The sequence below is a fragment of the Puma concolor genome, chromosome D3 (genome assembly GCF_028749965.1).
Source record: "Puma concolor isolate L17-30 chromosome D3, mPumCon1.1.hap2, whole genome shotgun sequence".
Lineage (NCBI taxonomy): Eukaryota > Metazoa > Chordata > Mammalia > Carnivora > Felidae > Puma > Puma concolor.
The window spans coordinates 49052734-49065268 of record NC_141678.1 but is presented as its reverse complement, the minus strand read 5'-3'; the positions used below and the strand labels follow the sequence as shown (position 1 = coordinate 49065268).

General features: G+C 42.4%; 1 protein-coding gene across 5 annotated transcripts in view; it reads left to right on the top strand.

Annotated features, from left to right (window-relative positions):
• The window catches only part of KCTD1 (potassium channel tetramerization domain containing 1), a 187684-nt gene that overhangs the window by 160291 nt on the left and 14858 nt on the right, over positions 1 to 12535 (top strand). For 4 of the 5 annotated variants that reach the window (XM_086682658.1, XM_086682660.1, XM_025931277.2 and 1 more), the window contains exon 3: positions 5024 to 5168. The exons of the other annotated variant lie outside the window; for it this stretch is intronic. In XM_086682658.1, coding sequence (XP_086538784.1) covers positions 5024 to 5168 — 145 coding nt within the window. The remainder of the gene's footprint in view (positions 1 to 5023; positions 5169 to 12535) is intronic. 5 annotated transcript variants of the gene reach the window in all.

The following is a 12535-nucleotide window of genomic DNA, read 5'->3' as shown; positions in this document are numbered from 1 at the left end:
ACAGAATGACTCGCTGGAAGCCTCTTGAGTCGACAACATTGACTTGTTGCTCGTTCGCCTCTGCTCATCCTTCTTCGTACTGGTTCTCAACTTTGCTGTTCATCAGACCGACTTAGGGAGATGCCTGGGCCCCAACTCTAAGCAGAAATTACATCAGAATAGCTGGCAATATTTTTTAAAAGCTCCTTGGGTGATCGCACTGTGCAGCCAGGGTTAAGAACCACTGCTATATGCAAATAACAGAGTCAAAAGCAAGGCAGAGGAGAAAGGATTTGGATAAGCCCCAAGCTGCATCTTTGAGGAGATGTGACTTCAGGTAGTGTTTCTTTCATTCAGTCTTACTTATAAATTTGCTCTTTTCCTTAACGTTGCTGGAGAGCATAGCTTGACATCCGTCCCCATCGACCTCAGAACCGAATTGAAACTCCTTGACCTGGCTTATACGGCTTTTCACGATCTAACTCTGCCATTCCAGCCTCATTTTTCAGTCGGTCGGACTCTGCCCCAGTGGAAAGCAATCACATGCCAGGTTTCTTCTAGTTTCAAGCCTTTGTATCTTCCCTGACCCTCTCTCCTTTCTTATCTGACCTTACCTGCCACCCCAGTACTTGGCCCACTTCTGCTTGTCCTTCAGGTCTCCAGTAAACTTTCTTTCTCCTCCATGCCTCCCCCAAGTTTGAGTTGGGTGCACCTCCTGTGTCCTCCCCATAGCCCACTCTGCACCCCCAGTGACACACTGCACTTGATCTGCATTCCCAGCCCCACAGACTGTTAACATTCCACAAAAGGAAAGAGTGTGTGGTTTATTTACCACTGCTTTCCCTATATTTCACATGGTCAAGCTCAGTGAACACGGGTAGAATAAATGAGTAACTGAATGACTGAACAATAAAAGGAAATTCTTAAGGAGCCAAGTCACAGTAAATTAAAGAAACCAGGTCCTATGAATGAATGCACAAAAAATAAATTCTTAGTGACTGATTCACACTAAGTCAGGTATATTAGGCCTTATCTCTATACCTATACGCTCGACCATTCGTTAATTCCAGAGAGAGGGGGAGCCATACGGGGGAACCAGACTGACTTTTTACCAAAAGGAGCTTAATTTCCTTGGAGATTGGATCCTACATTATTGGTTCCATAAATAATAATCAACAGAATGTTAATATTAAAAAGAGAAATAGATTTCATTTTAGTGCATATTTTTAGTGAAACTTTATCATCTTACTAGTTAATGAGATACAGATAAATTGATAGGATGTTTGAAATTTACTATAAAATTTCTGGTGGGGGAGAGGGAGCAATAGAAGTATAGGTGAAACAAGCTTGATCAAGAATTGATAGCTTTTTGAAGCTGGATGGATATATGGGGGTTCATTATATAATTTTCTCTGCTTTGCCCTACATTTGAAATTGTCCAAAACAAAATGTTAAAACAGAAATGTAAAAAAATACAATTGTGGAAGGAAGTTTTTCTCTGCATTGCTATTTGGTTCAATGGGTGTTTTACACACACACACACACACACACACACACACACACACACAGCGGCCATACATCACCTGGAGCCAACTTGGTCTTGGTCAGTTGGAAAACAGGAATGTTCTCTAAGGTTAGTAAACTGTAATCAGTTCCACATAGTTTTCAGGCACCAGAGTTTACAAATCACTGCAGTTTGATTTGTAACTCCATTCATACGTCCACAAGAAATACAGCCTGTGCCGATTTCCCCCTCATTTGCTTAGCCAAACAATGCTTTTCCACCGCACATTCAAACCCGACCCGGGGACGCCATTTTATGATCCCTGGCACCGCCCTGCCCTTCCACATTGTTTTCACAACTCAGAACGTGCTTCCTTTCAAAGTTAGCAAAAGTCAACAGTATAACGTTGCCCTTTACTACTCCTAACATTTGGTGCATCACCTACGGGACTCTCTTATCGGAGAGGCCTTGCTCCTCAGACAGGAATGTGCCTTGGCGTGGCTCAGGGCCTCTTCCAGGCCACAAACCTGCCCCTGCGCTCCACAGCCCCTTCCCTCTCAGCTCGCTCCCAGACCACACGGCTTGTGCCATAAGCGGGGCCAGACGGGCTTTACTACCGTCTTCGGGCCTCTCCCTTCCCTCTTCCGGGTCCGCCATGCGCACCCTCCCGGGTCCAGCGCCAGCTGGCGGCCAAGTTTCTGGGCCACTGGGCCGCCATAGGTTCCACCGGCCTGCTGGGGGCGCTCTCACCCGTCTGGTGGAGGCCAGCCCTCCCTCCTCCGCTTTCACCCTTTTTCCGTCTTGAGTAATTAGGCCTGGAGACCCTGCTTTTCCCACTGCGTGGGCCAGGGGCCGCGGCCACCTCCCTAGACTACACTGGGCCACTGTTCAGATTTCCCTCCAGCTCTTTCCTTTGCGTCTCCTGTTTCGGCCACGTCCAATGCGAAGGTGCTTCTGATCGCACCTGTGTCCAGTTTTCTGTATCTACCAGAGGTGGCGGGTTTTTACAACCTAAAAGCCTTTTTTTTGGATGGCGCGTCTCTCCCACCTGGCTAAGGTCTATAACGAGACCTTTCAGCCCAGATTGGTTCTTTGGCTCCGCGAATCCTGTGCCTTGTAGCACCTGCTGTCTTCCGCGATCTGCATTCGTAGAAATTTTTGTTTGCTAGTTTAGGATACCTTATCTTGGTGAGTTCTTTTTGAGTGGGCCATAACTCCACTTGATTTTCTCATCAACCCCGAGAAAAGGGGCAATTTTATAAAAGAAACAGACATTTTATAAGAGAAATGGAGACACAGAGAAGTCGAATACAGGCAGATTACAGTTATTAAAGGACCGAGCCAAATTCCCCTCACCACTCTGTTCTTCCTTTTACTCATTCACTTGGTGGAGACTTACAGATTACACATTCTGTGCCAGGGTACATCCAGGTCTAGATTTTGAAAATGAACACTTAAGAAAAAAAAAGCATAGGATTTACTTAAGAATAAAATACTAACTTTTCATTTCTTACTAAAGTGGCTTGCAGCCATTGATACTAATATATTTCAGGCCACAAAAATAATATACACACTTAGATTTCATTGCAAAGCTCTTGCTGAACAAACAAGATAGAAAATAAAAACTCTAGACTAAAAGCTTTCCTTCGATAGTGGTAATTCTTTTCATTCCAGTCATTGTAGGGAGGCCCCTTTAAGATCAAACAGACAGTGTACAAATCCCCCAATGCTACTTAACTAGTTGGGCCAGTTACTCATCATTTTGAGTCGATTTCTTCATCTGTAAAAGGAGGATAATGGATTCATTACATAAAGTGCTAAGGATAGTGCAAGCTACCTGGACAGCAGTTAATAAATATAACTCCCTTTCCTTCCCCTTGTCAACTGTAAATTTATCACGTTAACAGTAAAGAATAAATCTTCTGATAATAAGCAAACAAGTTGCGTTCATTCCCATCCTACACCAAACTGTCCCAGAAACACTATAAAAAAATCGACTAAGTATATTTGAGTTTCAGTGCCTCTTTATGTAGCCTGTTTGATTGATGTGTTAATGGGAAATGAATGACAAGGTTGCATGCAGTCAGAGCCTTGGGATGCTTGCGATCCACGCCCTGGATAAAATTGTGGAAGGAAGAAATTGTGAATCACCCTCTATTCATGGAAAGTTGGACAAAAACATTAGCTGAGAAAAATATAGTGAGTTTTAGAAATACGACCTGAGTGTGATTAGTTGCTTTCTTCTTTGCACTTACTACCACCAGGTAGGACATGAGTTTTCTAATTATCTTTAAAAGATTTGTATTGAAACGAATTCCCGAGCTTTCTTTTTTGGGAGGGAGGGGGAACAGCTTTTCCATTTGTTGATTGGTTTGTTGTACTGTAGGAGGGGTGAAATTATTGATTCACCCTTACCTCTGTCACATTTCAGCGTAAGATTAGAAAATTTATGATTTCAAAATTGTCTTCAAAGCAGTAAGATGATATTCCAAATCAGAGGTAGAGTTTGAGTTCCAAAAAAGCTTTTCATTAAAAACTGGAGCCATTTGCCTGCCTACACTGTTAATGAAAAGTACAATGCACCTATTGGTCAAGGAAGTGATTTCTAGTGTGTAAGTTCTATTTTCTGATACAGGATATTTGTTTATCATTAGCCAGCCATCTACTTGTTCATGGTCCAGATGTGGCCACTTTCTACTAACTGAATATGTACCAAAGTATGTAGATTCATTATCCTTAAAGGGATAAATGATAATGAATGGATGCAGACTGTTTTAACTGTAGCACACTGTTCATATGTTAACTCTGTAAATGGGGGAAATATATCGTGGATTCCTGTGTTTAAAAATTACCCATAGCCACTCATGTTCCAGAACTAGGTCATATTTGGGGGATGGTCAACTATTTATTTTTTGTAATGATGCCTGGCTGTTACAAATGATTTTTGCTGAGACTTAAGAAACTAGACTGTATATTGTTAATGGAAAACATATTCTCCTGGATGAGTGATATTTTCTATGATTCCTTTCTATAATGTAGGTGTTCACATATAGGCATTGCTTTCTTTTTGGAGAGTTTGTGATTTGTGGGTGGGGAAAGCTCAGAAAACAGGTTTCTTAAAAACAAAATTGCTTTCCTCGTAGAATCTGTTTAAAAGACACTTTGGAGCAATGACATTTTTTAAAAGTAGCCGAGAAGGTGGTTTTAAGTAACCTAGGGGAAAGACATGCTGTTCCATCACAGTGACAGCACTTAGCCATAATCACCATGTCAGGGACATTTTCTTTACAGGTAACAGACAGTGAATAAAAGGATTTACTTGAGAAAGCCTGAAACTATTTTGAATTGTCTGGTCCTGAAATATTTATCAAGCAAGGACCAGCACCTCTCAGAGAACCATAACTACATAACGGGTGATTTTTCCTGACTGCCATCTTTGAAACTGCTACCTTTGACAGTGACACAAAACGGGAGCTCTTAGTTTTAGTGGCCAAACAATTGATTCTAATTGTTTTCACTGTTCCCTCTTTTCTACCACAGAATCGGAAGACTTTTTGATGGCACAGAGCCCATTGTTTTGGACAGTCTCAAACAGCATTATTTCATTGACAGAGATGGACAGATGTTCAGATATATCTTGAATTTTCTACGAACATCAAAACTCCTCATTCCTGATGATTTCAAGGTGAGGGATTCACATTAAATTACCAATAGCATAAATATGTGATTTGTTTTGATGCGCTCCCCAAAAAATATTTCAGCTTTTACATCTTAAACATATACCAACTCTAATGGCATCACAGGTCTCTGACATGGTTATACTGTCTTCGTGAAATAGAGTATATGGTCATTAAAGTTTTCTGTGACCAAAGGAGGACTGATTTTATTTAAAGATTGAATTATAATTTATTTTAACACATTGAAAATAAGTTGATTAAATTCCAAGCTTACTTCTGATAAGACTTAGTGAGGTAGAAAATAAAAGGAAACCTCCTTATCTTAATAGACTTTTTGTCTCAGATGTTTAAAGCGAGCGTCATACTTAACAGTAAAATTTTCAAATTGTTCTCTCTGAAGTTAGTAACAAGTGTTATTGTTAGTCTCACATAGTGCTGGCAACTGTAGACAATGGAATCAGACAAGAAGAACAAATAGAAAGTATTAATATTAAAAGGAAATATACAAAAATGTAATCTTTACAGCCATTAATATTCTCTAAATATATCTCTCAAAATATCTCAACTAAATACTGTTGGGATTAATGAAGAACTCATTAAGGCATCTACATTCAGGGTCAGTATTTCCTAATCAAAACCAATAGCTTTCCTACAGAAGAGCAGGAGCCGATCATAAGATATAATAGACAAATGTACCACTCACAAAGCAACAAAATTTATAATACCTAGAAATAAACCTAACAAGAAATGGGCAAAGTCTAATTAAGAAAACTGTAAATCTCTACATACAAGTATCAAAGAAGAGTTGAGTAAATGAAGGGTGTGTTCCTGGATGGGAAGCCTCGATACTGTTAAGATGTCACCTGTCCCCAAATTATAAATTCAACACAAACCCACTTAAGTCACAGGTTTTTTTTTCAATGAGATTTGATCCATTTTTATAAAGTTTATATAGAAGAAACAAAGCTTAAGAATAGCTAAATAGGGGCACCTGGGTGGTTCAGTCTGTTAAGCAGCAGACTCTTGATTTCAGCTCAGGTCTCACAGTTCATGAGTTCGAGTTCCGAATTTGACTCTGTGCTGACAGCTTGGGATTCTGTCTCTCCCTTTCTCTCTGCCCCTCCTTAGCTCACGCGAGCGTCCACCCTACCTCTCTCTATATATCTGTCTCTGTCTCTCTCAAAAATAAATAAGCGTTTGAAAAAAAAGAATAGCCAAGTAAATTATTGCAGGTGATAATAATGGTAGTAATGGTGGGCTGTGGTGGGTGGGTCCTTCCAGACATCAGAACCTACTAGAGTAATTACAAAGTGTGATCCTGAAATTAAAAAGTAATTAAAAAGTGGGCTGAAATTGACAAAAAGATCAATGGAGAAGAACAGGTCTGGAAACAGATGTGTGTATAAAGGAGTTTGATGTATTCCAAAGGTGGTATTTCGATCAGTGGGAAAACAAAGGAATAATCAGTAACTGGCCCTGAGGTAGTTGTCACAGAGACATTTGATAAAAAGGTAAAGTCAAAGCCCTATCTCATAAGTTCACAAAAGTTCCAGAAATAAAAATTATAATATCAGAAAAAAAACATAAAATAATTTCTGAAAATATACTTTTGAGGCAGAGAGGGCCTACCTAAGAAGACTGAGTACCCACAATGTAGCCTTAAAAAATTTTTGTTTTGAATTAAAAACACCATATACAAATAAAAGACAAGCGTTAGGCTACAGGAAATATTTGCCATAAAAGATTAATATCATTAATAAAGGTTCCTAAAACCTATAAGAAACATACAAACAACCCAATGGAAAAACATTTTTACATATAAACAAAATATCCCAAAGGGGGGGAAAAATAGAAATTGCCAATAAACAGTTGCAAAGAAAAGGTATTTAATCTCTGTCGTATCAAAGGAACAAAAATTCAGATACCCCTTTTTATCCGTCAGAATGGCAAAATGGTAATATACAGTGTTGGGGATATACACTGTGGTTGGGAATAAACACTTTTGGAGGGCAATTCAGCAGTTTTTAAATTTTCAATCATACATACTCTTGATCTAGCAATTCCAAATCTATTTGTTTATTTTCTAGAAATAGTCACATAAATATGCAAAATTACATGTACATAGAATGTTTATTTGTAGTCATGTTTGTAATAGCAGAAACTCAACACAGCTAAAAAAATGTTCGGCAATGGCAGATGCTTACACAAATAGCTCTATTATCTGATGTGGGGGGGAGAAAATCATCAGGATTTTATCATTCAGTGAAAATACTAAGTTGCATAATATGAATAGCCTTACTCGTTATTTATGCAAAACATTAGGTGTATATGTGTATAAATACACAGAAAAAAGATTTAGAAGATTAGATCCTAAATTGAGAGGGGTTCAGGGGGCCTTTCGTCCATCCTCTCCTTCAGGGTTTTGAACGGTGGGACACCTGCCAAGTATACATTGAGTGAGAAAATGAGAGGGAAAGAGTAAGAATGGCAACCAGCGTGTGCAGTTCCCAGCAGCCCTGGAATAAGCCGAGGACGAGCGTGTCCCTGTGGCAACAGCAGTGTCCAGGGGCCTCCGATAGACTGTGCCTCTGACCACACTGAACGTGATTCAGGATTTAAAGACATAGGAAGTTGGTTTCTGCAACATGGCTCCTTATGAAAGTAAGCTACTTTGTCAGTGATGATCTCTTCCAACTCAGGAAGGAAAACATATTGAGAGTCTGTTTCTCATATGGCACCTTCCTAGAGGGTTTTCAAGGGTAATTTTCAATGTGTCAGTTTTTCTTCCTGTGCCAGCTTTCGAACCTCTTTCCTGTCTTCCCCGCACACCACCTCATTTGCTGGCAGGCATCTTACACGGAGGCCAAAGTGAAGTCTCCTGCCCGCAGCCCTCAGTGTAAACCCAGGGACGCCTCTGCTTGGAGAGCAGAGAGAGCTGGCCGGCTTTAGGCAGCCGGCCCCACACCAGCTGCAGGCGCAACAGAGAGCTAGGACGAGTGTCAGGTCTGCTTCTAGAAAGCAGGCACTGGCCCCGTGCAGAGACAGGAGGTAGAGTTGAGTTCTGTGCCAGACGCAGGAAGTGAGGGGAGTCAGGAGAAGGAGGGGGCCCCGCTGAACATGGGCACAGACTTCAGCAGTGGCCACAGCTGGTAACCAGACATGGCACCTCGGACGTCAGGTGTTCACCAACAAGCATCTTGGAGAGCAAGTAAGTGAGTAGAGGGAGAAGGACTGAAAGTGTGATATGGCAGCAGTGGGCAGCAGTTTCTTACTCATGTTTTCCTAGAAGGAATGCAGTGGACTCGGGGAAGGGAAATACCCCTTTTAGTTCTGTTTTCAGAGGATTGCGTTTCCAGATGCCCCCTCAGAAATCTCTACCTGGATAGTTCTTTGGGTCCTTATGCTGCCCAGTCACAAGGTGGCCATGCGTGCCTCCACCCTTGTTTTGTGTCCCATCTCCAAAAAAAAAAAAAAAAAAAAAAATCAGAATCCAGGGCACCTGATGGCTTAGCACCAGGTTGGTTAAGCATCTGACTTTGGCTCGGATCATGATCTCACAGCTCGTGAGTTTGAGCCCAACATTGGGCTCTGTGCTGACAGCCTGGAGCCTGCTTCAGATGCTGTGTTTCCCTCTCTTTCTGCCCCTTCCCCATTCACACTCTGTCTCTCTCTCTCTCAAAAAAAAAGTAAAACACTAAAACAGCACGTCGGAATCTATCTGCCTGCTCTAGGCAGGAACCTGGGAGTCATTCTGCACTTTTTCCTCTTCTTCACTGCCCATACACAATCCATCAGTGAGCCTGTCCGTAGTACCTTCCAGATAGTTCTCCAATCAGTTCACCCCTCTCATCCCACCTCCCTGTCCAAGGCTCAGCTTTCTGGATGACTGGGAGTGCCTTCATAATTGGTTTCCCTCTCCCACCATTTCCCCCTCTTCTCCACTCTCCATGTTGAAACCCAGAGACGCTTTTTCTCATTAGACTTTTTTTTTATGTTTATTTATTTTTGAGAGAGAGTGTGCATGCATGCAAGCTGGGAAGGGGCAGAGAGAGAGGGAGAGGGAAAATCCTATGCAGTGTCAGGACCTTTTATTTTGAGATCACTGTAGACTCTCATGCAGTTATAAGAAATAATAGAGAGGTCCTTGGTTACCCAGGTCCCCCCGAGAGTGACATCTTGAAAAATGGTAGCATAGCAACACAACTGGGATGTTGACATTGATACAGTCAAAGCACGTGATATTTACATCATGGCAACCATCCCTCTTGTTGCCCTTTTATAGCCATACCCTCTCCCTCTCGCCATCCTCCACCGTCTCCAGCCCCATCCCTCACCGAGGGATACTTTTGGGGGAAAATGGTGTATCATATAAGCTCCCGCTTACAGCTGTGCAGAGGTTTCCCGTTCGTTGTTCACGCAGCAAAACAGCATATCCTTGTCAGAGCCACGAGGCCCAGAAGGCTCTGGCCCCTGCTCCCCTCGACTCTTACCCTACACATACGCCCTACAGGACTTCTCTTAGTTCTGCAAACATACACATCTTCTTGTTCCCTTCAAAGAGACCGTTCTGCCTGCCTAATGCTCTTCTCCTGGCCTTTGTCACTTAGGGCTCATTGTTTTCATCACTGAGCCATCCGTGCCTAATCCAGCCTAGGTTCGCCTACACCCTGTGATTCTCTGTGGTCACACACAATACATTTGCAATCATTCATCTCCATTGTTGAGCGCTGTGTACCCAACTGTAAGTCACACATGCTTTTGGCTGCAGATGTGGGAATACCCAATCAGCAGTGCCTTAAAAACTCATGGAGATTAGTTTTGTTCTCACATAAGAAGTCAGAGGTCCATGGTTACGGACGGTGGTATCTGCTCTGTGGTGTCATCGAGGACCAGAACTGTCTTTTTGTTTTGCCATCCTCAGTGTTGATGTTTTGGCCTCACGCTTGTCACCTCAAGGTCGTAAGTTGCCTGCCCCAGCTCCAGGCATCACCTCCTCATTCACGGCAGGAAAATGGGGCAAGAGACTCTTTACCTCAGAAGATTGTGTCCTTGTCAGAGATTCCTCAGTAGACTTTCCCTTTATAGGTCATTGGCTAGAACTGAGCCTCCCCGAGATGTAAAGGAGGCTAAGAAAGTAATTTTTTTCTCTTCTAGCCTCTACAGTGAGAGAGAAGTGAGCAAGGGATAGGGGCCGGGAATAGTTGGCGAAGTTGGCCATCAGTGGCTGTCGCTCTGGTGCAGCTTTGGCACATACTAAGCATGTAAATATTTGTGGCGTGAGTGAGTGAGTGCGTGGATGGATCAATAAATGAATGAAGTGAGTCCCACGTTCAAACCAGATTCCGGTTCATACCTCATCATATACTTGATTATATTCGAACTCTGGATGTTTTATGTATGTATCAGGACTCTCTACTTTGTAAAAGACTCTCACAGGCAGGGACATTTTTATGTTTTTCTAAAGGACATTGTGTGCTGGGCGCATAGAATTACTCAGTATTAATTAACTTAAATACAACAGAAAAGGGTCTAAACAGTCACAGGAGACCAGAAGCTAAGTAGGCAATATACTATTTAATTTATAGGACTAAATGGGAGGTATAAAACGTGTATAATGTCATCATCCTGAGCAACTTATGAGGGTAAAATATTAATTTGTAATCCCATGTTGAAAAGAGATGCAGACTCCAGGAGTACAAAACAACTGATGGGGAATTACGTTTAGAACATGATAACAGCCACTTGTTTTTAGTTGGACGATGTTCCAGAAATGGAGCTCGGTATTGAACACATTTAAACGTGGCAGGTGTTATTTTCTTTTTCAAGAGCATTCAAGTTAGACGCTGAGAGACAGACTTCCTCATGGGAGTTAAGCTGTGGCCGGTCCCTGAGGTCAGTCCTGAGGGGGGCTAGGTTGGGACGGCTGCTTTTCCGCACCTTGCAAGCTCCCTCAGGATTCCGGGGCCCTGAAAGGCGCGCTGTTCATCAATTCTAAGTGCAAAACACACCCTTTAATTGGCTAAGGCTTTAGCTGTGGCCCACACTTGGGGGAAAAGACAAAAAGTTTGGCAGATGAAGCGCACGTCTCGCAGGGCCCTAAAATGTTTTCCACAGAGCCTCTGGGCGACAGGCTGTAAATTACAGGGTGTTCTGGAACCTGGAGGAACAGCAGGAGGAGAGGGGAAGCTGAGGTGGCCATTTGCTCCTGTGGCGGACGAAAAAACCGCAGCAGTTCACGGGAGTCACAAACGCAGACGTGCACGCAGATGAGCTCTCAGTCTGTCCGTCCCTGAATCACACAGTAGGTGCTTTCCTCCTCATCGGAGTCTATTTCCTGATCTTGGAGAAGGAGCACAGCGTGAGGAGAGACGGTCCGGACTGGGTTTGCCGGGAGAAGTGTTCCTTGACTTCCTGCTTCCCTCTCCATCTGTTTGATGCTGGGTTGAGTGAATGCATGAAACGTTGACATCACGGCATCCTGCACCCCTTAAGACCCCATTCTGCAAATACGCTGTATGAGCTAGATACCCGCTTAACAATTTAGATAATTTCATATTTCAGAACATCACTTAAGTGGCAGCTGCTTGTGCCCTGCTTCCACTGAAAGCCACTGGAATCTGTTCTCTTAAATAAGTGACTATAGAGCTTCTCTGCCCTGTTTTATTACAGAGATGACTGTCCTTCTTCCCTTCACTACCCCCCCCCCCCATCATACTGACTGATTCATCGTTGCTTCATCTTCTGCTTATGTACATGTGTTGTACAGGGCGTGCACACACAGTTGTATTTCCTGGAACACCATGAGTCCAGATCTTTGGTTCCCTTTTTGATTGGGAACCGCAAAATTGCCTCTCTCTAGCCTTTTATTCTGAACATCTTTGGTAAGGGTCCCTCATGTTGCTGACATCTTTTGTGGTCGCTGATGAATGCCCACCCTTCCTAGATAAAGAAAAACTTGCTATCAGACAGCCCACAACTTACCTATCCCTGGCTTAAGTTTAAAAATGTGTTAGTTACTTGTAATGACCTTTTAAGATTATAGAAAAAGTATATGTACATTGTAGAAGATTTGAAATTGTAGACAGGCAAAAAAAACTTTAAACCCCGTATTCCCAACTCTCGGAGACTACCAGCGTCAAAACCTTAGTGCATGGCCTTCTGGATCTTTTTCTATCCTTATTTCAGACAACAATCTCTACCTTCCTATTTCAATAAAATCTCATTTCCTCTAATACTGGAACCATATTCAGATTTCCCAGGTTGACCCCAAAATGTCCTTTACAAGTGTTTTTCCCAGACGGTATCTGATCTAAGATCACATGTTGGATCCACTATGTCCCTTCCCTTTATTACCTAGCCTAGTCCATCGCTTTTT